This window comes from Bufo gargarizans, chromosome 2 (assembly GCF_014858855.1).
Source record: "Bufo gargarizans isolate SCDJY-AF-19 chromosome 2, ASM1485885v1, whole genome shotgun sequence".
Taxonomy (NCBI): domain Eukaryota; kingdom Metazoa; phylum Chordata; class Amphibia; order Anura; family Bufonidae; genus Bufo; species Bufo gargarizans.
This window is the reverse complement of record NC_058081.1, coordinates 587,715,667-587,741,349: the sequence shown is the minus strand read 5'-3', so window position 1 is coordinate 587,741,349 and position 25,683 is coordinate 587,715,667. Positions and strand designations below refer to the sequence as shown.

Genomic DNA, 25,683 nt, shown 5'->3' with positions numbered 1-25,683 from the left:
AAAATTTTGGGTAAATTTGATATTTTTTTTATAAATAAAGGAAAAATACATTGACTCAAATGTAGCACTGTCGTGAAGTACAATGTGTCACGAGAAAACTGTTTCAGAGTGGCCTGGACAAGTGTTCCAAAGTTATTACCACATAAAGTGACACGTCAGATTTGCAAAAAATGGCCTGGGCAGGAAGGTGAAAACTAGCCCGGGGTAGAAAGGGTTACGCATAAAAAAGAAAAAAAAAATCTTTATTTACAAATGCCAAACTCCTTAACCCTTTTCTCACACACAGGTTTCCGTCATAATTAACAGCCATCTTATAGCTGTAATGGCTGGGCTGGCAAGTTGCAGCCCTACTTTACTATGTATACCACTTTATTAAAGGGGTTGGCCCATGTCACATATGTATAACACCAAAAGAGAAAAAGGCTAGCACAAATGGCAATGAATAGAAACTTTATTATGATCTCAAAAAAGACCAAGAATCCGATAAAAAACAATAATGAACAATACAATGGTGGATGAAGGACACACAAGATAAAAACGGAACACCACACTGGGCAATATGAAGACCAATACTGACAAGGTAACAAAGATACTAAATACTGGGTAAATAACCCAAAGTGGGCATATAATACATGGACCCAGTCAGAGCCGTCAACTAAATACTAAAACCAGATACAGTACATGAGTATATAGTGCAAAGTATATTGTACATGAATAATATAATGTACAGTTTACTGAAAAAAAATGACAAATACCAGAGTGGTGATCCAGAGAGCCCCGACGCACGTTTCGCGTAAGCTTCCTCAGGGGGTGTACATATACACCCCCTGTTACCTTGTCAGTATCAGTCTACATATTGCCCAGTGTGGTGTTCCGTTTTTATCCTGTGTGTCCTTCATCCACCATTGTATTGTTCATTATTGTTTTTTATTGGATTCTTTGTCTTTTTTGAGATCATAATAAAGTTTATATTCATTGCTATTTGTGCTAGCCTTTTTCTCTTTTGGTGTTATACTTGGCGTGTAGGCCTAGCACGCGTACTCACTTTGTGAGTCATTTATTATTGGTGTCTATCAATGTCACATATGGTGGCATATCACTAGGTGCGGGTCCCACTAATCTCTAGATAGCCACACTTGTGCAACACACTTGCCAATAACTTCTACGGGAGTTGCGGAAATAGCCAGCCATTCTCACTCAGCTCTTTTCAGAACTACAATAGAAGTGAATGGAAAGTACACCGCACATGTGAGGGGCACTCTCCTGCGCTTTGGGGGGCACCATTCTAGAACTAGGTTTGGGTCCCAGAGGTCGATTGGATATGCCACCAATATGTGCGATGGGTCACCCCCTTTAAATTTCAGGCAAAAATTTCAGTGTGAAAACTACAGGAAGAAACCACATCAATGCACAGAAGCATCAGACAGAGATTGTTACCTCTGGTAAGACATCCTTCGATAGAGTTTAAACTTCTGCTGTGCCTCTTGTTTCTGCTGAACGCTCCGTAGGTGAAGGAAGACCAGCAACAGGAGATGAACCAAAGACACTGCACCAAGGACAGTGTAACTCTTACGCACAACAGCATCATCCCGCGGGGATGCACGCACACGGAGCTGCAAGGGAATACACCAACAATCTAAAATCATATATTCATATGTCTGCACCTGGATATTTGGTTTATTGGCATCAATAGATGGCTGGCGTCACTCAGCTCTTTCAAAGTGCCAATGCCGCTTCCTGCTCTGGCCCCAGGAATCATAAGCTTGCCGGGTGCTGAGTAACTGTAGGAGATGCTGGGTCTTAGCAGACCCACATCAGCTCTGTAGTGAGGCTCAACAGTTAAAACCTCTGGAGGCTGAATTCCCCCTGTAAAAAGGGGCTAAATGTCAGACCCAGTCACTGAAGATATCAGGAATAATAATAAAAATAAAAAAAATTAATAAAATGTAATGTTATAAATGACTACAGAGGTCTCATATGAAAAAAAAAAGTTTAATAAAAGCGAAAAAAAATAAAAAAAATCTAAAAAAGTAGCCACTACCAGCCCACAGTGCAACTTCCAGCAGAACTCTGGGTGACCATAAACTATATTTCTTCTATATCGAAATTACTAACAGAAAGAGGACGTCATTTAAAAAAGTATTTTAGCTCACTTTGTGTATACCTATATGCAGTATGTTTTTCCCAGAAGGACAGAAAAATGAAAAACTTACATAGGTGATACCAGTTATCCTTTTGGCAATATGGTAGAACGCTCCGCGCACGTAGAATATGGCTAGATGAAACCTCCGGAGGAAGGTAATACTCTGTCGGAAGATATACACACTCTTTACCAATGTCTTTCTCTGATGGTCGGAGAGGGCAGCTATCTTTCTGTGAATCCACTTCCACATCAATGAGCGGTGATGGGATCCAGAAGACAAGATGCTGTGCGGTACCCGGGCTCCATCTGCTTCTATCTGGAGTTCATGCTCCAGGCGCACCAGCTCCTTATCCAGTAGGTAAGGGAAAAGGGTGTGACAGCAGATGAGTAAAGTGCGCTGCAGGAAGGATGGCACTTTCCGCTTAGAAGAGTCAACTTGCACAATATTAACATACTCCTCCCCGAGAGTCTGGTAACCTTAAAAACAAAAACACACAATCGCACAATGGACCATGGAAATCTATACAAAGAAGATGGAGGAATTACTCATAACAACCAAACCAGTCATTGTTTTACTTCATTTTTGGAACAACTTTCCATAAATAAGTCTCATTATCTGAGGAATGAATCCCCAACAACACTGTATTAGGTACAAAACTATGCTGGACCATTCTGTAATATGATTGATTTGATAAATATCAAAAAAGTTAAATGCACCACTTGTCAAACTTTCTTTTACTACTTACCTGAAAATGTAGTCAGTGTGTAGTACGTGAGATCGCATAAGAGTTCTATTTCTTTTCTCCACTGCAGCCATTTTTTGACACCTTCAAAATAATAAAAAATACAAAAATAGAACTTACAAATAATTCTAAGGCCTCATGAACACAAACGTTGTTTATTTCCGTGTCCATTCAGTTTGTTTTTTTGCGGATAGGATGCGGACCCATTCATTTCAATGGGTCCGCAAGAAATGTGGACAGCACACCATGTGTTGTCCGCATCAATACATCCGTTCCGTAGCCCAGCAAAAAAATAAAAAAATAGAACATGTCCTATTCTTGTCCGTTTTAGGCATTGTTACAATTGATCCGTCCAAAGAAAGAAAAACACGGATGGTATACGGATGTCATTTTTTTTATTTATTTTTTGGTGGACTGCAAAACACATCACGGTCATGTGCAAGTAGCCTAATGCTCAGTTTCTTGTGCAAATCTAGGCATCGTGACCAACAGTCCATTATCTGCTGGGATTGTCCCAAAGTTTCAGACAATCCCAACTAATTTTTGCATCGCCGCATTCCTAAGACCCATAACTTTTTAGGAGGGCTTGAATTTTGCAGGACGACTTGTAGTTTTCATTGGTATAATTTTGACGTAAATAAAACTTTTTTGCTCGCTTGCTATTGTTTTTTTGGTGGCGACTAAGAATAAATGAGCAATTTTGGAATTTTGTTATATTTGTTGTACAAAATAAATAAATAAAACACCAGAATTGTTTATTCTTAGTCGCCACCCAAAAAACAATAGCAAGCGATCAAAAAGGTTTATTTACGTAAAATTATATACCCCCGTTCACTGTATTTATTGTATATTATTGTATAATTTACACAATATTTGTGTAGTGCAGGTCGTTACAGACACAACAATACCAAAACATATGGGGGAGATTTTATTTTTGCATTGAAAAGTGTATTTTCAGTGGGGGGAAAAAAAATGCGTATTTTTTTATTGGAGTTTTTTTTAAAATTTTTTTTATAAATTATTTTTTTAACCACTTAAAAAGAAGCCTGCTGGGGAACACTTGAGGCAGGCTTGGGGCCTACGCCAGGTCCCAGCCAGCCTATACAAACAATCGCATTTGCAGGGTGCCGATGGGATAAAAAGGCAGTCCGCTCCCTCTGTGACTGCTCACATCTGTCGGCCCCTTTGCCCGCGGCATGTAAGGGGTCAAACAGCCCAAATCCGCAATTCTGCTGGTCCGGGCTGTTATAGCAGGAGTGCAGCTCTCACGCGAGAACCGAGTGTCCTCTCTCCAGTGCATGGGGGACCCATACAGCGCTTAGACCTGGCCGCCATCAAATGGCGGTGGCCCAGCCTAAGGCCCCTAAGTGACCACCGTAAAATGGCATATGGGTGGTCACTCAGGGGTTAAACGGGTTATGTCATGATTAATGAAAGAGGGAAATCTCTTACTAGCAAAGGCAGAACCAGCACTGTGCCTAACCTGGATCCAGAGATCTCCACATTCATTGCTTCTATTGTTCTGCTAGATTTATTTCAGGCTGGCAGCTCAAAGGCTGTGTCATTACTTAGGGGGCGTGCTTGCTTCTAAAGCTCTCATCCCATCACAGTTCAGAGGGTGTGTCCTTTTTGTTGCAGATATTTTTCTGTAACAGCCAAAGCGTCTAACAGAAGATATGGCTGGGGACAGTTAAAGATGTAAAACGAGCATGTGTGAGGTGGATGGAAAAATAAGGAAAAGAACAAACAGCAATTTTGGTATCGCTGTAATCATACTGACCCATACGATAAATGGAAGATGTCAGGTTTAACACACATTACTGGTAAACTGAAATGTGCCATTAAAAAAAATATATATATAATAAATAATAAAACCAACGTATCCCACAAGAAACAAGCTCTCATACAGCGTGTGATCTTTGCTAGGTAGTCACCTCCTAAGACCAAAGTCAGGCTGGGATCACATCTGCTATGTGAACTCCAGCACTCTGATCATATATATATATATTTGTAAGTTTTGCCATTTTTATGGGTGAATAAACCATTTATTTCACGTCTACTTTGGAGTGCATTCCGGATTCTTTCGCCTATATATATATATATATATATATATATATATATATATATACATACACACACACACACACACATATACACACACACACACTCACCTAAAGAATTATTAGGAACACCTGTTCTATTTCTCATTAATGCGATTATCTAGTCAATCAATCACATGGCAGTTGCTTCAATGCGTGTAGGTTTGTGGTCCTGGTCAAGACAATCTCCTGAACTCCAAACTGAATGTCAGAATGGGAAAGAAAGGTGGGCTACAACAGCAGAAGACCTCACCGGGTACCACTCATCTCCACTACAAATAGGAAAAAGAGGCTACAATTTGCACCAAAATTGGACTGTTGAAGACTGGAAAAATGTTACCTGGTCTAATGAGTCTCGATTTCTGTTGAGACATTCAAATGGTAGAGTCCGAATTTGGCGTAAACAGAATGAGAACATGTATCCATCATGCCTTGTTACCACTGTGCAGGCTGGTGGTGGTGGTGTAATGGTGTGGGGGATGTTTTCTGGGCACACTTTAGGCCCCTTAGTGCCAATTGGCCATCGTTTAAATGCCACGGGCTACCTGAGCATTGTTTCTGACCATGTCCATCCCTTCATGACCACAATGTACCCATCCTCTGATAACTACTTCCAGCAGGATAATGCACCATGTCACAAAGCTCGAATCATTTCAAATTGGTTTCTTGAACATGACAATGAGTTCACTGTACTACAATGGCCCCCACAGTCACCAGATCTCAACCCAATAGAGCATCTTTGGGATGTGGTGGAACGGAGCTTCGTGCCCTGGATGTGCATCCCTCAAATCTCCATCAACTGCAAGATGCTATCCTATCAATATGGGCCAACATTTCTAAAGAATGCTATCAGCACCTTGTTGAATCAATGCCACGTAGAATTAAGGCAGTTCTGAAGGCAAAAGGGGGTCCCAACACCGTATTAGTATGGTGGTCCTAATAATTCTTTAGGTGCGTGTATATATATCTACACACACACACACACACACCCCAAAAAAGGAGGAAAAAAAAACAAAAACACGCACAAATGCCATCTTGCTCTTTTTGGTTTATTCTATGTGCCGATTACATAGTTTGAACAGTAACTGTTGCTACAAGCATTTTCTATGTAATGCAGCTGGGCCAATATCCTTATAATCACTGCTGGTAACCCACAGATCTCTGAAGATGGACAGACTGGAGACTATGGACGCCCCTGTCCATACAGAGTATTGCCTATTCACCGGAAGGATCATCTTTACTGTGACTCCATTTGGTACCAGACCTTCCAGCTCCTTTGAGATCCTCTCATCAAATCCAGGAAACAAGGTGGTACCACCAGACAGGACGATGTTCTTGAAGAGATATCTGCGTACGTCAATGGGACATTTCATGATACTTTTGTAGATCAGTTCGTGCACGCCAGGTGCTTCTATACCAATCTTAGCTGGTGCAAAGAGGATCTCAGGGGCATGGAACAGCTGGCTGCCAAGGCTGAGAGTGTTTCCATCAGGAAGACTGTAAACCTGCCTTGGTTCTGTCTTCCCTCTCGTCATGTTCTCCTTGAGATCCATCTCTACATAGCAAAGACGTTCCTTGATGTCTCTGGCTATTTCCTGTTCAGCACTGCTGACAAAAGTGTGGCCACTCTCCAAAAGGAGCCTCATGAGGCATTCAGTGATGTCCTTTCCTGCCACATCAAGTCTAGAAGCAGCATGCGGCATAATGTAGCCTTCAAACACTGGAACCATATGGGTGACTCCATCTCCGCTATTTACAAACATCCCAGTGGTCAAACCTGTAGAATATAGGGTTAAGGCGGCTTGTAATGCAATATACATCCCTGGGACTTCAAACGCTTCAAACATAATTTCTGCCATCTTCTCACGGTTCTGTAAAGAATTGAAGGGGACCTCCGTTAACAAGACCGGATGGTCACTAGCTTTTAAGCAAAGTTCTCGATCATACACGTAAGTCCATATTTTTTCAATGTCATCCCAAGATGTTATCATGCCTCGTTCTACTGGATGTGTCAAAGTAAGGACCCCTCTTCTGGACTGGGCATCTTCTCCAATGTAACTTTCTCTCTGGTCTATTCCTAACATAGATGACCTTATCCAGGAGCGACCCACAACGGAGGTAAACACAGACTTTGGGATCATGTCACCAGCAATCCCAGCCTTACATAGTCCAGACCCGTTGTCAAGTATTACAGCTGGGGAGTCCATTACCCTGATTTGGTTCACCCTTGTGCAAATCTTTAGAAGGAGCTTTGGCAGGAGATGGATCCTGAAGGTTGATGGTTTATGATGAGGGTTATTACTGGGTCACTGGAGGAGCAAAAGCAAATCTGAACCAAGTGCTAAGATCAGTCTGCACACACAGGAAGAGACAAAAGCCTATTGTGACATAACAATGACCGGTCACACCTACAGGGTGTGTGTGGTACTGCATCTCAAGCCAATTCACTTCAACAGAACCCACAGACAGGTGTGGCACTGCTTCTGCTAATAATATTTACTGATCCTGGACAACCCCTTTAAGGGCTCCCGATAAGCAGAATAAAGAGGTTATCACATTTATAATGAGTCATCACTTCCCCCTTAAAGGGGTTGTCTCACTTCAACAAATGGCATTTATGTAGATAAAGTTAAAGGGGTTATCCAAAACTTATCATGCCCCCCCCCCCATATGCCCGGGCCCCTCACAGAGGTTGTACTTGCCTCGCACCCCAGCACCCACAACAGTTCTGATGCCAGCACAGCCGCCGCTGCATCTCCCCATTGCGTTGATTAAAACTTCACACTTCGGGGGGGGGGTTGCGTCATCCAACAGCAGACCGCTATGGGAACGAGCCTCCCTAGCAACATCCATGATGCTAGGGAGGCTCGTTCCCATCGTGGCCTGCTATTGGCTGCCCCCCATCCCCCAATGTTCTTATCCACGCGATAGAAAGATGCAGCGGCAGCCGTGCTGGCCTCAGAACTGTTGTGTGTGCCGGGGTGCGAGGTAAGTACAACCTCTGTGAGTAGCCCGGGCGTATGTGGGGGGGCATTATAGGTCTTGGATAACCCCTTTAAAACAAGGCACTTACTAACGTATGGTGATTCTCCATATTGCCTCCTTTGCTAGCTTGATTCATTTTTACATCACATTATACACTGCTCGTTTCCATGGTTACGACCACCCTGCAATCCAGCAGCAGTGGACGTGCTTGCACACTATAGGAGAAGGCAAGCACGACAACTGCTGCTGGATACAGGGTGGTCGGAACCACAGGATACAAGCAGTGCATAATGTGATGGAAAAATCTCCCCTTCTGATGCTAGTGCACGTAAGCCAGGAAGAAGGGCTGGTTTAGTCTGGATACTTTTTGTCTACAGTGTGAACATGGCCATTTTGTTGGAAGGAATCTCCTAGTTACTAATACAAAATAGATTTGGTAGCACCCCCAGCCATAGTACCAGCTGTAGCATATTCACATTACCACTCATAGTACATACAGCCTTGTTATGCACCGATTCCTCCCTTCACTGCATAATTGTGCAGATTGCCCTTCAACAGCTTTGAAAAGCTGGGTAGCATGTAGTAGTATGCTAAAGATCAAATTACATATATAGTATATAGGGTACTTTCATACTAGCGTTTTTATTTTCTGGCATAGAGTTCCGTCCTAGGGGCTCAATACCGGAAAAAAACGGATCAGTTTTATCCTAATGCATTCTGAATGGAGAGCAATCCATTCAGGAGGCATCAGTTCTGTCCCTCTTACGTTTTTTGGACTGAGAAAATACCGCAGCATGCTGCAGTTTTATCTCCGGCCAAAAATACTGATCACTAGTGCCGAATCCGCCATTAATTTACATTGAAGTGCATTAGTGCCGGATCTTAAGTGTTCGGACAAAACAGATCCGGCTTTCCCATCTGCGCATGCGCAGACCTTTAAAAATGTAAATTTTTTTTAATTAATACCGGATCCGGTATTTCAATGCATTTGTCAGACGGATCCGCATCCAGATCCGTCTGACAAATACGATTAGTTTGCGTCCGTATTGACGGAGCCGGCGGGTAGTTCCGGTGAGAGAACTGCCTGCCGGAATCCTCTGCCGCAAGTGTGAAAGTACCCTTACTCACGTTCATCCTGATATTATATTTGGGATCTATGAAGTGATAAATCCCTTAATATAGCTAGACCAAATTGCTGTTCAGGGTCCTGGAAAAGCTGGATGACAACACTATGCAGCTGCATTAGTGACAACAGATCATGTTGCCCTGGTATGAACAATTCACATACCATATCAGGGTGGCATTGTGTGTATTTTCTATAACCCAATAGACCTCCAACATGGCCCCACAGAGATAGTTATCCAGCTTTCCCAGACTGCAGAATCTCAGATCAGCCTATTTGTAAATCCCCAGCATTGTAGAACGGCTAGCTGAATTTGCTAGCCAGGGGCCTGAAGAAGCCGAGTTATCCCAGTGACAAATCCTCCATGCTGTAGCTGAACTAGACAGATTTCTCTTTTAGTGTGCCGGAAAAGCTGGGTGCAAATTAATGATAAGCAAGTAAAATGAATAATTATATTGACCTGTCGTACGGACTGCTAAATAATAAGTCTACCTAAATAAATCCTCCTCCTCACTCCTAAATAGTGCCATAGTCAGGCACATTTTCCTTTAAGGGTCTTGGGAAAGCTAGATTACCATGTGGAGCTGTAATAGACTGCAAAATACTTAGTAGTACCAAAATAAAGTCCCCCCTCACACCTAAATAGTTCCACAGCTAGGCAGATTGGCCTTTGATGGTTCAGGGAAAGCTGGGTTATTTGCACTATGTAAGGGTAATATTATCTGGACAGTGGGTACAGCGGAACAAGACTTAATCCAGGTCTACAACACTGATGAATGATGAGAAATCCCTCCTGATTATATAGGCAAACTTGACATTCAGGCACCGGGGAAAGCGGAGTAGCACTTTCTGTAGTGTCAGTGGCCTGATTCCTGGCATCCAAACACTGAGACCCCACAGATTAGGAGAATGGACCAGTAGTGAGCACCTGTGACCTTGGCTCCATTCTATTCTATGGGACTGTTGGAGATGGTACTTGGGAGTGCAATCCCATAGGAGTAAATGGAGTGGGGGGGGGGGGGGGGGGGGGTCACACGTGTGCACAACTGCACCATTCACAAAGGGGACTCAGGCGCCCCCCCGTCCTCATGATCGGTGGAGTTGCCTGCAATCAAACGTTTATCACCCATCCTGTGCATAGATGATAAATGTTCTTGGGCTAACCTCTTTAAAGGGTTTGTACTAAGATGATCTGATCGGTGGGAGCCCAGCGACTGGAACCTTCACCATTCCTAATACTGGGGAGTCCGATTCCTCTGTATGGATATAGTGGAGGTCAAGCATATGAGCCAAAGCTGCAGATAGCCCTGTTGATCTTTGTGACTGGTCGCCCCCTGATCAGGTGCTTAACCCCCTATTCTGTTTTCATCCTGGTACAAACCCTTTAGGTTGGCCCCAAAACAACATATAATAATACATATACACCAGATAGGTGGTAACTGTATGACCACAAGAGCTCTGGGAGGAGTAGTGCACGTGTGTGACCACCACTCTATTAACGTCTATGGGACTGCCGAGCACAACGCTTGGCTATCGCCATCAGAATGGAGCAGTGGTCACACAAGTGCACTGCTGCTCCAGCCACACAGGGGACCCTCATTGTCATAATCCGTGGTCAGACCACAGGAATCTTACACGTTGAGTGATCCAGTGGATAGATCCCCACCAATCAGATGCTTATTCTCTATCCTGTACATAGGGGGATATGTTTTATCTCAGTACAAACCCTTTAAGGCTACTTTCACACTTGCATTCGCCTTCAAACAGAACTCACAAGCGGAACCCCGAACGCAAGTGTGAAAGTAGCCTTAACCATGAGAACTATCAGATTACTTAGTAGGGCGGGAGACTGCTTGCAGGACCTTCTGTCCAAAGGTCAAATCAGTAGAAGTGGACACATCAATACGATAAGGTCTTATGAACGTATTTACACTAGACCAGGTGGCAGCCCTACAGATTTTGTCTAGGGAAACGGCTGCTCTTTCAGCCCATCAAGAAGCCATTGCTCTTGTGAAATGGGCCTTTATATTTGTGGGACTAGTAAGGCCTGACATTTAGTAACTGCATGATATAATTGACTTAATCCAACGACCTATAGAAGCCTTGGATGCTTTTCTACCCTTGTTTTGACCAGCAAACTGAATAAGGCCTCATGCACACGACCGTTGTGTGCATCCGTGGCCGTTGTGCCGTTTTCCGTTTTTTTTTGCGGACCCATTGACTTTCAATGGGTCCGTGGAAAAATCGGAAACTGCACCGTTTGGCAGCCGCATCCGTGATCCGTTTTTCCTGGCCGTGAAAAAAATATGACCTGTCCTATTTTTTTCACGGCCAACGGTTCACGGACCCATTCAAGTCAATGGGTCCGTGAAAATCATGGATGCACACAAGATTGTCATCCGTGTCCGTGATCCGTGTCCGTGATCCGTGTCCGTTTTTTCCTATCATTTCAATGGCAAACTTGACTTAGATTATTTTTATTTTTTTTTCATGTCCGTGGATCCTCCAAAAAACAAGGAAGACCCACGGACGAAAAAACGGTCACGGATCACGGACCAACGGAATCCCGTTTTGCGGACAGTGAAAAAATACTGTCGTGTGCATGAGGCCTAAGGAGATTGTCATCCCTTCTAAAAAATTCATATTGTATAATAGTCTCCCTGACATCCAGGAGCTGGAATTGTTCCTCAGATGAAATCTTCAGGAAAAGAAGGGTGGACGATTTCTTGGTCTCTATGAAAACCCGTGACTACTTTCGAAAGAAAACCCGGATCCAGTTTCAAAACTATTCTGTCCGGAAAGAGAGACATAGGGTTCAATCTCTCCCAGGCGTCTAGCTGATGTTATAGCTATTAAAAACGCAGCTTTGAAAGTAAGATGTTTCAATTGAAATGTCCTGTAAGGGAGTAAATGGAGACATCATTAGACCCTTCAAGACCAGGTTTAAATCCCACTGGGGAATCCTTGGTGTTATAGATGGCCTTAAAGGGGTTGTCCAAGTTATATTTATTGATGACCTATCCTCAGGATAGGTCATCAATATCACAGACCCCCGCCGATCAGCTGTTTGAAGAGAATGAGCGCACCGTGCCAGTGCTGCCTCCTCTTCACTGTTTACCTTCTAGCCGTTGCATCTGCAGTGGTGAGCAGGTGTAATTACACCCAAGCCGTCCCATTAATTTCAATGGTACGGATCGCTGTATATAAGCGGCTTGGGTGTAATTACACCTGGTCTCCGCTGCAGATGCAACGGCTAGAAGGTAAACAGTGAAGGGGAGGCAGCGCTGGCACGGTGCCCTCCTTTTCAAACAGCTGATCAGCGGGGGTGCCGGGTGTCAGACCCCAGCCGATCTGATATTGATGACCTATCCTGAGGATAAGTCATCAATAAATATAACTTGGACAACACCTTTAATCTAGAAGCAGCTCTTACAAATCTTCTTATCCACCTATGGCTGGCTAGATCTGTATGATAGCACGCCCCCAAAGCAGATATCTGTACCTTTAGTGTACTGGGTCTGAGGCCCATATCCAGCCCCCTCTGGAGAAAATCTACAATCTTCTGGATACTTGGGGTAGAATTTATTGGTGACTCTTGTGCCAGACAACTTCAGTATTTTTTCTTTTTACTCTCTAAGATCTGACGTTCAGGATCCATGCTGATATTTTGAACAGGCTGGGATCTTGGTGAAGGATGCGACCCTGTGATAGAATGTCCTTCTGGAGAGGTATTTTCCATAGCTCTTCCGGAGCTAATTCCTTTAGGACGGGGAACCAATTTCTCTTCGGCCAATAGGGAACCCCCAGTATTACTGTTACAGGATCGGTTTTTATTTTCTGCAGTACTCGAGGGATTAGGGTCCAGGGAGGAAAAGCGTAAGCGAGGTTCCAGGTCCACCTGACTGAAAAGGCATCAACTGCCCATGGCTCTTTTCTGGGGTTGAGAGAATAAAAACGCCCCACTTTTGCGTTGTTTTGCGAATAGGTCTATTTAAGGGACTCCCCATCTTTTGGAAATTCTCTGAAAACCACTCCCCTGGGTCTAAAGCTTTTCTGCTGAGATAGTCGGCTTCTATGTTTTCTGAAGCTATTAGATGGATCGCGGTGACTGAAAGTACCTTTCTTTCTGCCCAGAAGAATATTCTTTCCGCCAGACCTTTTAGGATTGGAGATTTTGTGCCCCCCTGGTGTTTTAGGTAGGCCACAGCTGTTACATTGTTGGAGAATATTTTTTAGATGTTTTCCGGACAACAGTTCTTGGGATATTTTTATAGTCTCCCAGACAGCTCTCAACTCTCGTTAGTTTGAGAAGGCTACCTTTTCTCCCCATCCCATACCGCTTGCATCTGTCATGATCTGGACTTCTGGATTTCTCAACCAGGTTACGCCCCTCGACAGATTCTTCTTTGCCGTCCACCAGTTTAAATCTGATTTTACATGAAGGGGTATGGTTATCTTTCTCTAGGGAAGATTGTTTTCTGTCCCACTTCCCTAATATCCAGTATTGAGTTATCCTGGTATGGGCCTGGCACCATGCCACTGCAGTGATGCACGAGGTCATCATTCCCAGAAGGCTCATGGCACTCCTGATAGAACACTGACTCTGGGATTGGAAACTCTTTAGCTTTACCTTGAAGGATACCAACTTTTCATGTGGTAGAAATGACATCTGGGTAATAGAATTTAGCATCACCTCTAGGAATTTCATTTGAGTAGACGGTGCTAGACAAGATTCTTTCCGATTTATTAACCAGCCCAAATCTGTGAACTTGTGAATCAGGTAATCCGTCTGACTGGATGTTTCTAGTTCTGAGTTGCCTATAATAAGGAAGTCATCTATAGTATAGTATAGTATAGTATAGTACATAAGGCCGAAAAAAGACATTTGTCCATCCAGTTCGGCCTGTCATCCTGCAAGTTGATCCAGAGGAAGGCAAAAAAAAAAAAAACTGTGAGGTAGAAGCCAATTTTCCTCACTTTAGGGGAATAAAAAATTCCTTCCCGACTCCAATCAGGCAATCAGAATAACTCCCTGGATCAACGACCCCTCTCTAGTAGCTATAGCCTGTAATATTATTACACTCCAGAAATACATCCAGGCCCCTCTTGAATTCCTTTATTGTACTCACCATCACCACCTCCTCAGGCAGAGAGTTCCATAGTCTCACTGCTCTTACCGTAAAGAATCCTCTTCTGTGTTTGCGTACTCTTCTATGTATGGAAAAACTTTCAATCCCTCTGTTCTGAGAGGGGAGATCATTTCCACCAATTTTGTTAACACCCTTGGGGCGGAAGATATCCCGAAGGGTAGAGCAGTGAACTGAAAATGATTTACCACACCGGCGTTGTCTATTAATGCAAATCTGAGGTATTTTTGAGAATTTTTGTGTATGGGAACGTGGTAATAGGCATCCTTTAGATCTATGGACGTCATGAAGGCTCCGTTTTTTATTACAGGGATAATGAAAGAGATAGATTTTATTTAGAATTTTCTGTAGGTAATGGCTTTGTTTAACCCTTTTAGATTTATAATGGCACGGGAAGACCCATCTGGTTTTTGGACTAAAAACAGGTTTAAATAATAACCTTTTCCCTTTTCTAGTTCAGGAACTTCTGTTACCACTTTTGAGTCCATTAAATCTAAGACTCCCTGCTAAATTTTTCCTAAAACGCTCTGGCTGTGGGAGGTTATCCAGAAATTCTTTGGAGGAGTTGAGGAGAATTCTATCCTGTATCCGTTTTCTATGATGTCCAAGGCCCAGGGGCTCCGGGTCATGGATTTCCACTGGGATAGAAAACTTCTCAACCTTCCCCCAACCTTGGCGACATTGTTTATCAGATTGTTTATTTTGGGGATTGAGGAGGAAACCCCTTCCCCCTTTTTGATAGCTCCACCTCCCCGATTTTCCTTTGCTCCTGTAGGATCTAGACTGATGGTTAAAGGCACAAAAGGGCTTCAGGGAACCCTTTCTTTTGTCAGCTGCTTTTTCGAGAATAAAGTCTAAGACCGGACCGAAAAACGTACTCTCCAGAAAAAGCAATAAAGCATAACTTATCTTTAGATGTTCTATTCCCCCCCGACTTCATCCACAATGCTCTTCTCACTGAATTAGAGAGAGCAGCATCTTTTGCGGCGAACCTAACGGATTCAGCTGAGGCATCCGCCCAGAACGCTGTGGCTGACCTGAGACGGGAAATAGAGTTTGGGATTTCCTCTCTGGGAGTCCTGTTTTTAATATGTTTTTCTAATTTGCTGATCCAAAAATACATGGATCTAGCCACTGATGTTGCCGCTATGTTTGTTTTTATTCCAAACATGGATGCTTCCCAGGATTTTTTTTCAGTAGAGCATCAGCCTTTCTTTCCATTGGATCCTGTAGTTGAGAGGAATTCTCAAAAGAAAGGGAGGTCTTTTTGACAACTTTTGCTACCTGGACATCAATTTTGGGTGTTTCATTAAAGATCTTTACTTTTGCCTGATCAAACAACAGTCTGTTTCTCAACCCTATAGAGACAACTAATCTCCTTTCTGGATCAGTCCACAATCATCTCTAATATTTTCATTTACTAGGAACACCATATCCTCAGAAGATAAAAAATATTTTTTTTACTATCTTCCGCAATTTCTCCCTTTGGATAGAACATCCATATCAATATTCTGTCTAGAGGTGGAAGCCTCCTCGTCCATGTCCTCTGTTGGAGGATAGAACGGACATCTTAGACCTTTTCGCAGGTGGAGCAGGAGGAACGGATTTGAGGGAGGCCAGGGAGGATTTTCTCTCGTTCCGGATCATAGATTTAACTTCGATAAGGATCGATGGTTGCTCTTCTTTTACAAGCTCATTAAGGCTAGATTGACAGAGCTTCTTTTTATGATTTTCAGGAAGTCTCTTGGTACAAGTTGCACATCTAGAGACTTTGGATTTAATCCTGGGCTCTTTCACTCCCTATAAGGCTACTTTCACACTTGTGTTAGGTGCGGATCTGTCTGGTATCTGCACAGACGGATCCGCACCTATAATGCAAACGCTTGTATCCGTTTAGAACGGATCTGTGCTAAAAACGCTTACAATTTATCGCCACTGAATGAAATGAGGAGACCGCTTGTTAATTAATAAGATACTTTTTTTCCGCTTGTGGATTTAAACATTGTGCCATAGAAAAAAGACAGAACATATCCATTCTTGAATCTGCATGAAGAGCTGCCATGGATACGGGCAGAATAAAAATACTAACATCAAAAAACGTGTAAAAAAACACAACCAGGTGTAAAACAACATCCTAAAAAACCAGAGGAATCCTGAGGCAGATTCCTCATCACGTTTTTCTCAGCACAGGAAAAAAATAAAAAAAAATAAGTTTGAACTTACGTTAACTCTATGTCGTGCTGCTCCCGTTATTCCTACTAGAAATGTATGAGCACATTAACAATTGGAGCGTGGCCGTTCCCCTTCTCAAACAGCTGGGCCTGTCCACACGGTCCAATTAGTACTGATGTTTGTTAAACCTCAAAGGGACATGTCACTTTTACAAGAGGAATTGTAAAACTCAGCTGTCAATCAATTCATGAGTTTCTAGGAGGAATAGTACAATGTTGAGTTATGGGGCAAAACGCTCCAGAATTGTTGGAGAATGTGGAAGACAAATATTTCCAAAAGCAGACAAGTCACAACAGTGTACAGCTCCTCTTATGTCCGGGACAGATACATTGTGATTTTTCCACCAAGAAACATGTACATCCCTTTAAAACTGGTGCCCACTCTAGAGCGGGTGCCACAGCCACTGGGTGCTTTCAGCTTCACACAGCAGACACCAGGGGCTAATGTCTGCGATCGGCAATAAGACCAATTGCAGACATTTAACCTTGCAAATGCTGTGGTCAATTGTGAGGCGATTTTCCCCTGAAGTGTTGCACCCCTGGGGCCTGAAAGGCTTCCCCGTGATGAGATCAGGGAAGCCGTTCATTCATGTTAATAGCATCTCTCTGAAGAGTTCCATGCTATTACAGCTGTATTTCTTAGAGAGGCCTGCAGATGGCTCCCAGCATGCGCTTAAAAGGCTGTCTAACTTTCAAGTGCGTTTACAATACCCACCATCCAGCAGGACCTGTGAAAGGAAGTATACTAACTGCTCCCCGACTCGTTCGTCCACCGCCGTCTTCCCTGCACTTCAGTCCCCGCTCATTGTGGACTGGAGGCACATGTACATGTGGGGTTGGGAAGTGCAGCGAGAGTCGGGGAGCAGGTAAGTGGGCTTCCCTTTACAGGTCCAGCTGGGTGTGGTGGGTAGGGCTGAAACGATTCATCGATTTAGTCAATGTAATCCAGGTAAAAAAATCCTTGATGCAGTTTTTCTGCATTGAGTATTCGTTTAAATCACATGACCACGGAGCATGAGTGAAATGAAGCTTCTCACTCACCGCTCCATGGCCTGCCGTCGGCACCGCGCTGCAGGACCCTGCGTTCACACATAGCGCACTGGCTGACGCTGTGTGTGACGTCAGGTCCCCAGTGCATGCTGGGATGAAGACGCGTCGGCGCACTCTGCACTGAAAGTTAAGTATAAAGTTAGCAGAGGCATCAGCGGTCGGGCGGGGGAGAATGGTAGCACCTGTGATTTAGCACATGGAGGGGCTGATCTGGAGGAGTGGGGGACATGTAGGACGGCATGGAGGCACTGGGGAAGGGGGACATCATGGCAATCTGGATGGAGGGGCTGATGGCAGTGGGGGCACTGGGGGACATGGCATGGAGGGGCTGCTGATCTGATGGCACTGGGGGAGTGGGGGACATGGTGGATGGCATAGGAGGCACTGGGAAAGGGGGACTTTTTTATGAAGCAATACGTTATTTTAAGGTTTCTTATTAGATTACTCGATTAATAGTAAAAAATAATCGATAGAATACTCCATTACTTAAATAATCGGTTACTGCAGCCCTAGTGGTGGGTATAAAAAAAAAAAAAAAAACACTTGAAAGTTGTGGGACTCCTTTAAAACCTCACCCCCCTCCCTATAAAAAGGAGCTACAGAACAGACACCCACGGGTGGGCTACATGGGGGTCCCATGAATTGTATGACCTTGGTTATTGGAGGGGATGAGGGGCTCAGGTGACTGGGGGACCCCAACAGCAAGAAGGTATGTGGGGGTCTAAGCTGGACAACATCTGCCGGCACTGAATCATGTGCCTCGAGCAGAAGGAACATGAAATATAGTCACACTGGGGAACCACAAGTCACAGCAAGTCCTGTCAGGACCCAGCCGAGACCTGTAGCTGCAGGGGCTGAGAGCAGGAGCCCCAGCCTGCTGGGACTTGTAGTGTCACACCTGGTGGAGGAGGAGTGCAGCTCTGACAGCAGGGGGCGTGGCCGCACTCACCTGTGAACGCCTGGAAGGCCTCATGTGCCCGGCCTCTCAGGCTGCCCTGGAACTGCTCGTCCTTCTGGCAGCTGCGGATGAGCTGGGGCTGGTTGGCGGCAGTGAAGACCATGGTGGCAGCAGAGCGCCGTGCCCGTCATTACCTGCCCGCCCCGCAGAAGAGGCTACAGCTAGTGGCCTGAAGGACCTTCCTCCTGTCACGGTCACGTGATCAGTGACTCAGTCACATGGGTGGGAGGAGTCAGATTCACTACCTCTCTCAGACTCACATGACCTCGTCACGTGACCCACAGCTCTCAGGAGCCCTTGGATTTTAGGCTTTTTTTTTTCTTCTTACTATATCCTCATGAGTGTGTGCATCATGAACCTGAGGAAAACATCCCTGCGGCCAGCTCTGCACCGTGTGCTCGACACACACACACAGCTCTGCACCGTGTGCTCGACACACACACACAGCTCTGCACCGTGTGCTTCACACACACACAGCTCTGCACCGTGTGCTCGACACACACACACAGCTCTGCACCGTGTGCTTCACACACACACAGCTCTGCACCGTGTGCTCGACACACACACACACACAGCTCTGCACCGTGTGCTCGACACACACACACAGCTCTGCACCGTGTGCTCGACACACACACACAGCTCTGCACCGTGTGCTTCACACACACACAGCTCTGCACCGTGTGCTCGACACACACACACAGCTCTGCACCGTGTGCTCGACACACACACACAGCTCTGCACCGTGTGCTCGACACACACACAGCTCTGCACCGTGTGCTCGACACACACACAGCTCTGCACCGTGTGCTCGACACACACACACACAGCTCTGCACCGTGTGCTCGACACACACACACACACAGCTCTGCACCGTGTGCTTTACACGCATGCACTCATCTCTGCGCCGTGTGCTCGACACGCACGCACTCATCTCTGCGCCGTGTGCTCGACGCACACAGCTCTGCGCCGTGTGCTTTACACACACACAGCTCTGCACCGTGTGCTCGACACACACACACACACAGCTCTGCACCGTGTGCTTCACACACACACAGCTCTGCACCGTGTGCTCGACACACACACACACACAGCTCTGCACCGTGTGCTCGACACACACACACACAGCTCTGCACCGTGTGCTCGACACACACACACAGCTCTGCACCGTGTGCTCGACACACACACACACAGCTCTGCACCGTGTGCTCGACACACACACACACAGCTCTGCACCGTGTGCTCGACACACACACACACAGCTCTGCACCGTGTGCTTTACACGCATGCACTCATCTCTGCGCCGTGTGCTCGACACGCACGCACTCATCTCTGCGCCGTGTGCTCGACACACACGCACACAGCTCTGCGCCGTGTGCTTTACACACACACTCATCTCTGCACCGTGTGCTTTAGGCTAATTTCACACTAGCGTTCATAGGTCCGTTCGTGAGCTCCGTTTGAAGGAGCTCACGAGCGGACCCGAACGCCTCCGTCCAGCCCTGATGCAGTCTGAATGGAGCGGATCCGCTCAGACTGCATCAGTCTGGCGGCGTTCAGCCTCCGCTCCGCTCGCCTCCGCACGGACAGGCGGACAGCTGAACACTGCTTGCAGCGTTCAGCTGTCCGCCTGGCCGTGCGGAGGCGAGCGGATCCGTCCCCCATTGACTTTACATTGAAAGTCTGAACGGATCCGCTCAGGCTACTCTCGCACTTAGAAATTTTTCTAAGTTATTAATGCAGACGGATCCGTACTGAACGGAGCCTCCGTCTGCATTATTATGATCGGATCCGTTCAGAACGGATCCGATCGAACGCTAGTGTGAAAGTAGCCTTACACGCACACAGCTCTGCACCTAGGGCTGAAACGATTCATCGATTTATCCGATGTAATCGAGGCAAAAAATTACTCGATGCAGAAGAAAAGGAGCGCCATATGGCAGATTTTGCTGGACTGGTTTTTGATGCCATGTCCCATTTGAAGCCCCCCTGATGCACCCTTACAGTAGAAATTTCCAAAAAGTGACCCTATTTTGGAAACTAGCGGATAAGGTGACAGTTTTATTGGTACTATTTTGTGGTACATATGATTTTTTTAATTGCTCTATATTTACATTTTTTGTGAGGGAAGGTAACCCAAAAATGGCTTTTTGGCACGGTTTTTATTTTTTTCAGCTTAGCACAATTATTATTATTATTATTTTTGCTGGGCGTAGTTTTTGAGGGCACTGTGTGTCAGTAATTATTAAAGGAGTCACTATCTGTGTGGTACCAGTATTTACAGGGGGGTATCTGTTTCTGTAGTATAGTATTGGGGGTGAGAGGATGATGGAAAAGTAGACGCTCAAGATGTCTGTGTGGCAAACTCTGCAGAGATGAGACATGGCTGAAAGAAGCCATCATGGGGGTCTGGTCCGTATGGAGAAGATAAGGGAAGAGAACACCTATATCAGAGGAGACGTATATAGGGCTGTATTACAGTGTATGTTTGGTAACGCAGAATTTAGTTCAAATAGTTAGTCATCCATCGTGGGTCCTAATGTCGGTTTATCATTCATGCTGCATTCCGTGCTATTCTTTCTGTCAAATCTAGAGGAACTGCTGACAGAGGCTTAGAACGGAGAATATGGCGGCAGTGTGAGAAGAAAAATCACGGAAAAAAGATACAAAACATCCTGCACGATACGATAGTAAATATGCGGATGTGCATGGCTTTCCGTGACTTTATAAATGTAGCCATGCACAGCCGCATACTTACTATCATATCGTGCAGGAAGTTTTGTATCTTTTTTTTCCATGATTTTTTTATTTTTTTTTTACTTGGAGTGGCACCTTCTATCTTGGGAGTAGTATTTATGTGCAGCTTTGCCCCACCTATCTAATAGGGCAGGCATGCTCAACCTGTGGCCCTCCAGCTGTTGTAAAACTACAACTCCCACAATGCCCTGCTGTAGGCTGATAGCTCTAGGCTTTTCAGGCATGCTGGGAGTTGTAGTTTTGCAACAGCTGGAGGGCCGCTGGTTGAGCATGCCTGTAATAGGCGACCTTGATTAGGTGGTACATATAGGTGTGTGCGCTCCTCCTCTCATCGGTTGCTGGATGCACATAGAGGTGACTACAAGCAGCACACTATATGTGCATGGTCTGCACATATCGTCGCATTCTGCTGCGCCGCAATCTGCGTCTGAAATACGCCTAATTTTATGATAAATTATAGTTTTTATTTAAGTTTTACAACTCTTGCATAATAAAGAGTAAAAAAGTCTGTTTTTACATCGCTACATGCCACGAACCATGACTTTTTTTCATTTTACTTTGAGGAGCTGTGTGAAGGCTTCATTTTTGTGGGATGATTTGTAGTCTTTATGGCCACTAGTTCGTGGTACACGAGTCTCTTGGACAAAAATGATGCACCCAGATAGAAATGTTGAATTGCTGCAAAACTTGGCATACAGATATGTAAGTGATTACAGGTGTGGTCTGATTAGACACTGGGGCTCGCCACAAGAGGGCGTAAAAGTGCTTTGCTCATTGCCCTATAAAAGGGCTCTCAGAGGCTACTTATGGGTAGTGTACTTCTTGGTGAGAGATTGTTGAATGCTCGACATGCCTCTATGGCATACTTGAAGACATTTTTCCCAGCTGACAGGCTTTGAGGGGTGTGCGTCATTGGACTGAGAGAAACGTTTTGAAGCTGTTCTGACCAGCTCTTACGAGGTGTTGGCTGCAGTGGTTATACGAGGGTATGCACACGCCGAGAACAGGCTCTGCACAGCCCTGATAGACCACCAGTAGATCATTGGATCTGCCGATAGACACAGGTGGCACCTTCCTTGCACACCCCTGTCTCTGCTCAAACCATTTCCAGGCACTAAGCAGAAGGAAATTTGGTGTCACAATGAGAAATATATGTCCTGCCATTGACAGCCAGCATTACCTTCTTTGCAGTGGTGTTATGAACGAGAAACCTGGACTGGTACAAACTGGAACCGTATCACCTTTAGTGACAAATCCAGGTGCTGTTTGGGACCCAGTTATGTTCAGGTTTGAGTATGGAGGCCAGGGGGCGAGCACTTCAATCCTACTTGTGCTGTGGAGCGACACACTGCCCCAACTGCTGGTGTGATAATCTGGGGAGCCATCACATATGACAGTCGGTCACCCCTAGTAGTGGACACTAACATCTCAGTGATATGTGCAGGACATCCTGTGGCCACGTGTGTTGTCTCTTGTGGCAGGGCTTTCCACTGGTATTTTTCAGCAGGATACTACTCGTTCACAGACAGCAAAGGTTTCCCAGGAAGGTCTCTGCCAGATACAACCTTTCCTTGGCTGCCCAGTCACCAGATTTATCTCCAATCGAGCATTTATGGAAACAGCTGGGACATCGCTTCAGCATCCTACAAGTGTGCAGGATCTACAGGCCCAGCTGTAATGTTTGTAGCCGAATGTGCTGCAGGATCCTATACAGAACCTGTGTGCCTCCATGGCCAACAGTGCTTTATTCTGTATCTAGGCTGGAGGTCGTATCCATCTTGTATCCAGGATAGTGGCGACCCAACATGGTCCTAGATCCTCCTTTCTATTTCACAGTTTTCCCAATAGATTTATGCTTTCGCTCTAATACTGTAATCTCATATACAGTCCCACAAGGAGACCTTGATACACAACTTATGGGGTACAGTGTATTATGCTGTCAGTGGAAAACTATTAGGCACAGCCTAACAAATACACTGGAGGCAGACCTGGGGGCCTTCATTAGACCCCCAGATGTCATATAAATGCATTGACAACTCACAATCACATTCATGGGTGTTCAATGTGTGACAGAGATGCCGCGATCACTATTGACTGCAAGCATCTAAGGGTTTAAATGGCTGGGATCAGCATTTCTGCCAGTCTGAGCCATTAGAGCAGGAACTAGGTTATCATAAGACAGCCCTTATCTGCACAGTAGACCCATGCAACGCTCAGAATAGGCCGACATACAGATACAGTGACCTAGCCTAAGACCCCGTAATGACCTAGAAAGGTGCCATCTTGATAAATTTGGTGTAATTTACACTTTTTTGACAACTGCTAAAACGCCTTTAAGCTACCGCTGTCTGTAGTTCCATTCTGTACAGTGACCGTTGACCACTGAGAAGAATAGATACTACATACTGGTATTACCCAAAATATGCTTCATGGAAATGAGGCTCATCTTTCTATAACTTCAATGGAGAATGACTGACTGTGTATGTGTTGTTATCTGCTCTTTACTGGTGGCCAGGACCAAAACCACCTGGTCCCAGTGTCAGTTTGGGCATCACTTGATGCCCACTGTTATTTTGTTAAGACAGCCCCTCTTTATCTACCTTATCAGGGCATATGAACATAATAAATGGGGGATGGTTACTAAGATGTAAAATGTATGGCCAGTTGGAGATTTCCCCAGCAATAGCAGCTGATCACCAGGCCGCTGTGTCTTTGTAAAGCTGTCATAAGACACATAAATCTTTTTTACGATTTAATATAGATTTATTTTTGACATACTGTATCCATGCATACATCAGTGAATTGCAGTACTTTACTTTAGCCACTAGATGTCGCCTAAAGATAGCTTTCAAATTGAGACCTACTGTAGGTTCAAGCAGTTTAGTTTTGTGATCCAAATTGGGCAGAAAATCTGCTGTTGCCACGATGTATGGTTATAGCAATTTGCATAATTACTTCCCTAATGCACTGTAATCTTATACACATTAGGCCAATTAAACTGTATAGCTTCACCTTGATTTTGGAGAGTGGAAATCAATGCAGGTATCGCCTTATGACTCAGACTATTTTTTTTATACGGTAGCATTTCTTTATTCTGGCACTCTTTAGTTTACTACCTCTAGCATACAAAAGGAAGAAAAATACAGTTATGCCGGATTTCAGCTGAAGAGGTTTTTGCGTTTTGTCATTCCCTGCCTTTCTGGGGCCCTAATTTTTTATTTTTTTTCTGTTCACATAGCCGTATGTTTTTGCAGGGCAAGTTGCACTTTCTAATGACACTATTTATTATTGCATACGATGTAGTGGGGAGCTGGAAAAAAATTCCAAATTGGGTAACACTGGGAAAAAAAATGCAACTCCAGAACAGTTTTATAGGTTTCGTTTTTACGGTGTTGACTATGCGCTAAAACTGACCTGTAACTTTTACTTTCTCACTACACTGCTCTACAATAGGTGATATTTATGTGATCCTGCCCATGCTATGCCATCATGTGCCGGAGCGTTTGGTGTACTGAGTCCCCACCTCCTAGCCCCCATATCACCCATACGGTTGAATATGTAGTGGTCGCTACCTGCTTAAATAATGAATGAAACGGTCTTACTGGAAAATGAAGGAGTACTGCTAATCCAGTACCAATGCTGATGAAAGGTTCCAGATAATCAAGTATTACTGCAAGACAATGGGTAGTTACAGCAAAAGCAATACTGAAATAACACCATTTTTATACCCGTGTTATTAAATGCGGTGCATACGACTGCAAAATAACAGGTAGTTACAACGAAAGCAATACTGCTATAATGCCGTTTTTATTAAACACATTTTATTTTTACTACAAAAAATGTGTTGAATTACTGTAAGATACTATGTAGTTCAGACATTATACTGCAAAGATTGCTGTTATACCTGTGGTAGAGAATATATTACTGCAACAGTCTGCAGTTCAAACTGATTTTACTGCAAAAATGGAATTATTACCAAAGTAAATTGTCAATACCAGTGTGCACTGTGTTTGTGTGTCAACTTCAGAACAAGCCACTGTTTCTTTTGACAATTATGCATTCTGCCCCATTAACACATAATTTTTGGATGCCTGTGTTGAACAAGACACTGTTTCTCATGACATTAAGATGCATGTGTGTATAAACAGGGACAGGAATCTTCCCCCGTTTAGACATAACTTTTGGACTCATGGTCCCAACAAGCCACAGCTTTTTTTTGCATAACACTCCGATATGGGACATTTTCTAATATGAAAACACATATGTACATTATACATTGCTTGTTTCCAGGGGTTACGACTACCCTGCAATTCAGCAGCAGTGGCAGTGTTTGCACACTATTGGAAAAAAGCACCGGCCTTTGCACACTCCAGTGACCCCTCCGATGGCCAGGACTTCAGGAGTCCACATTGGTCGGCTCTCTTTCCTATAGTGTACAAGCATTGCCACC

The 25,683-nt window shown here is 44.6% G+C and overlaps 2 protein-coding genes across 3 annotated transcripts in view; both read right to left on the bottom strand.

The window, feature by feature from the left end:
* PEX10 (peroxisomal biogenesis factor 10) overlaps positions 1-18,670 on the bottom strand; it is a 37,641-nt gene extending 18,971 nt beyond the window's left edge. The window contains exons 1-4 of the mRNA XM_044281845.1: positions 18,471-18,670; positions 2,890-2,970; positions 2,214-2,620; positions 1,438-1,613 (exon numbers count right to left, since the gene is read on the bottom strand). Of these exons, the coding sequence (XP_044137780.1) occupies positions 1,438-1,613; positions 2,214-2,620; positions 2,890-2,970; positions 18,471-18,582 (776 nt within the window). The 5' untranslated portion in view covers positions 18,583-18,670. The remainder of the gene's footprint in view (positions 1-1,437; positions 1,614-2,213; positions 2,621-2,889; positions 2,971-18,470) is intronic.
* On the bottom strand, positions 6,077-8,888 carry LOC122928708 (actin-2-like). 2 transcript variants are annotated; one of them, XM_044281844.1, is made up of 2 exons: positions 8,867-8,888; positions 6,077-7,179 (listed from the first exon to the last, which is right to left on the bottom strand). In XM_044281844.1, the coding sequence occupies exons 1-2, from the start codon at positions 8,886-8,888 to the stop codon at positions 6,077-6,079; spliced, it is 1,125 nt and encodes a 374-aa protein (XP_044137779.1). The 2 variants fall into 2 exon arrangements, with proteins under 2 accessions (XP_044137779.1, XP_044137778.1); XM_044281843.1 differs by lacking the exon at positions 8,867-8,888 and having other exon boundaries at positions 6,077-7,537.
* Positions 18,671-25,683: the final 7,013 nt, after the last annotated feature.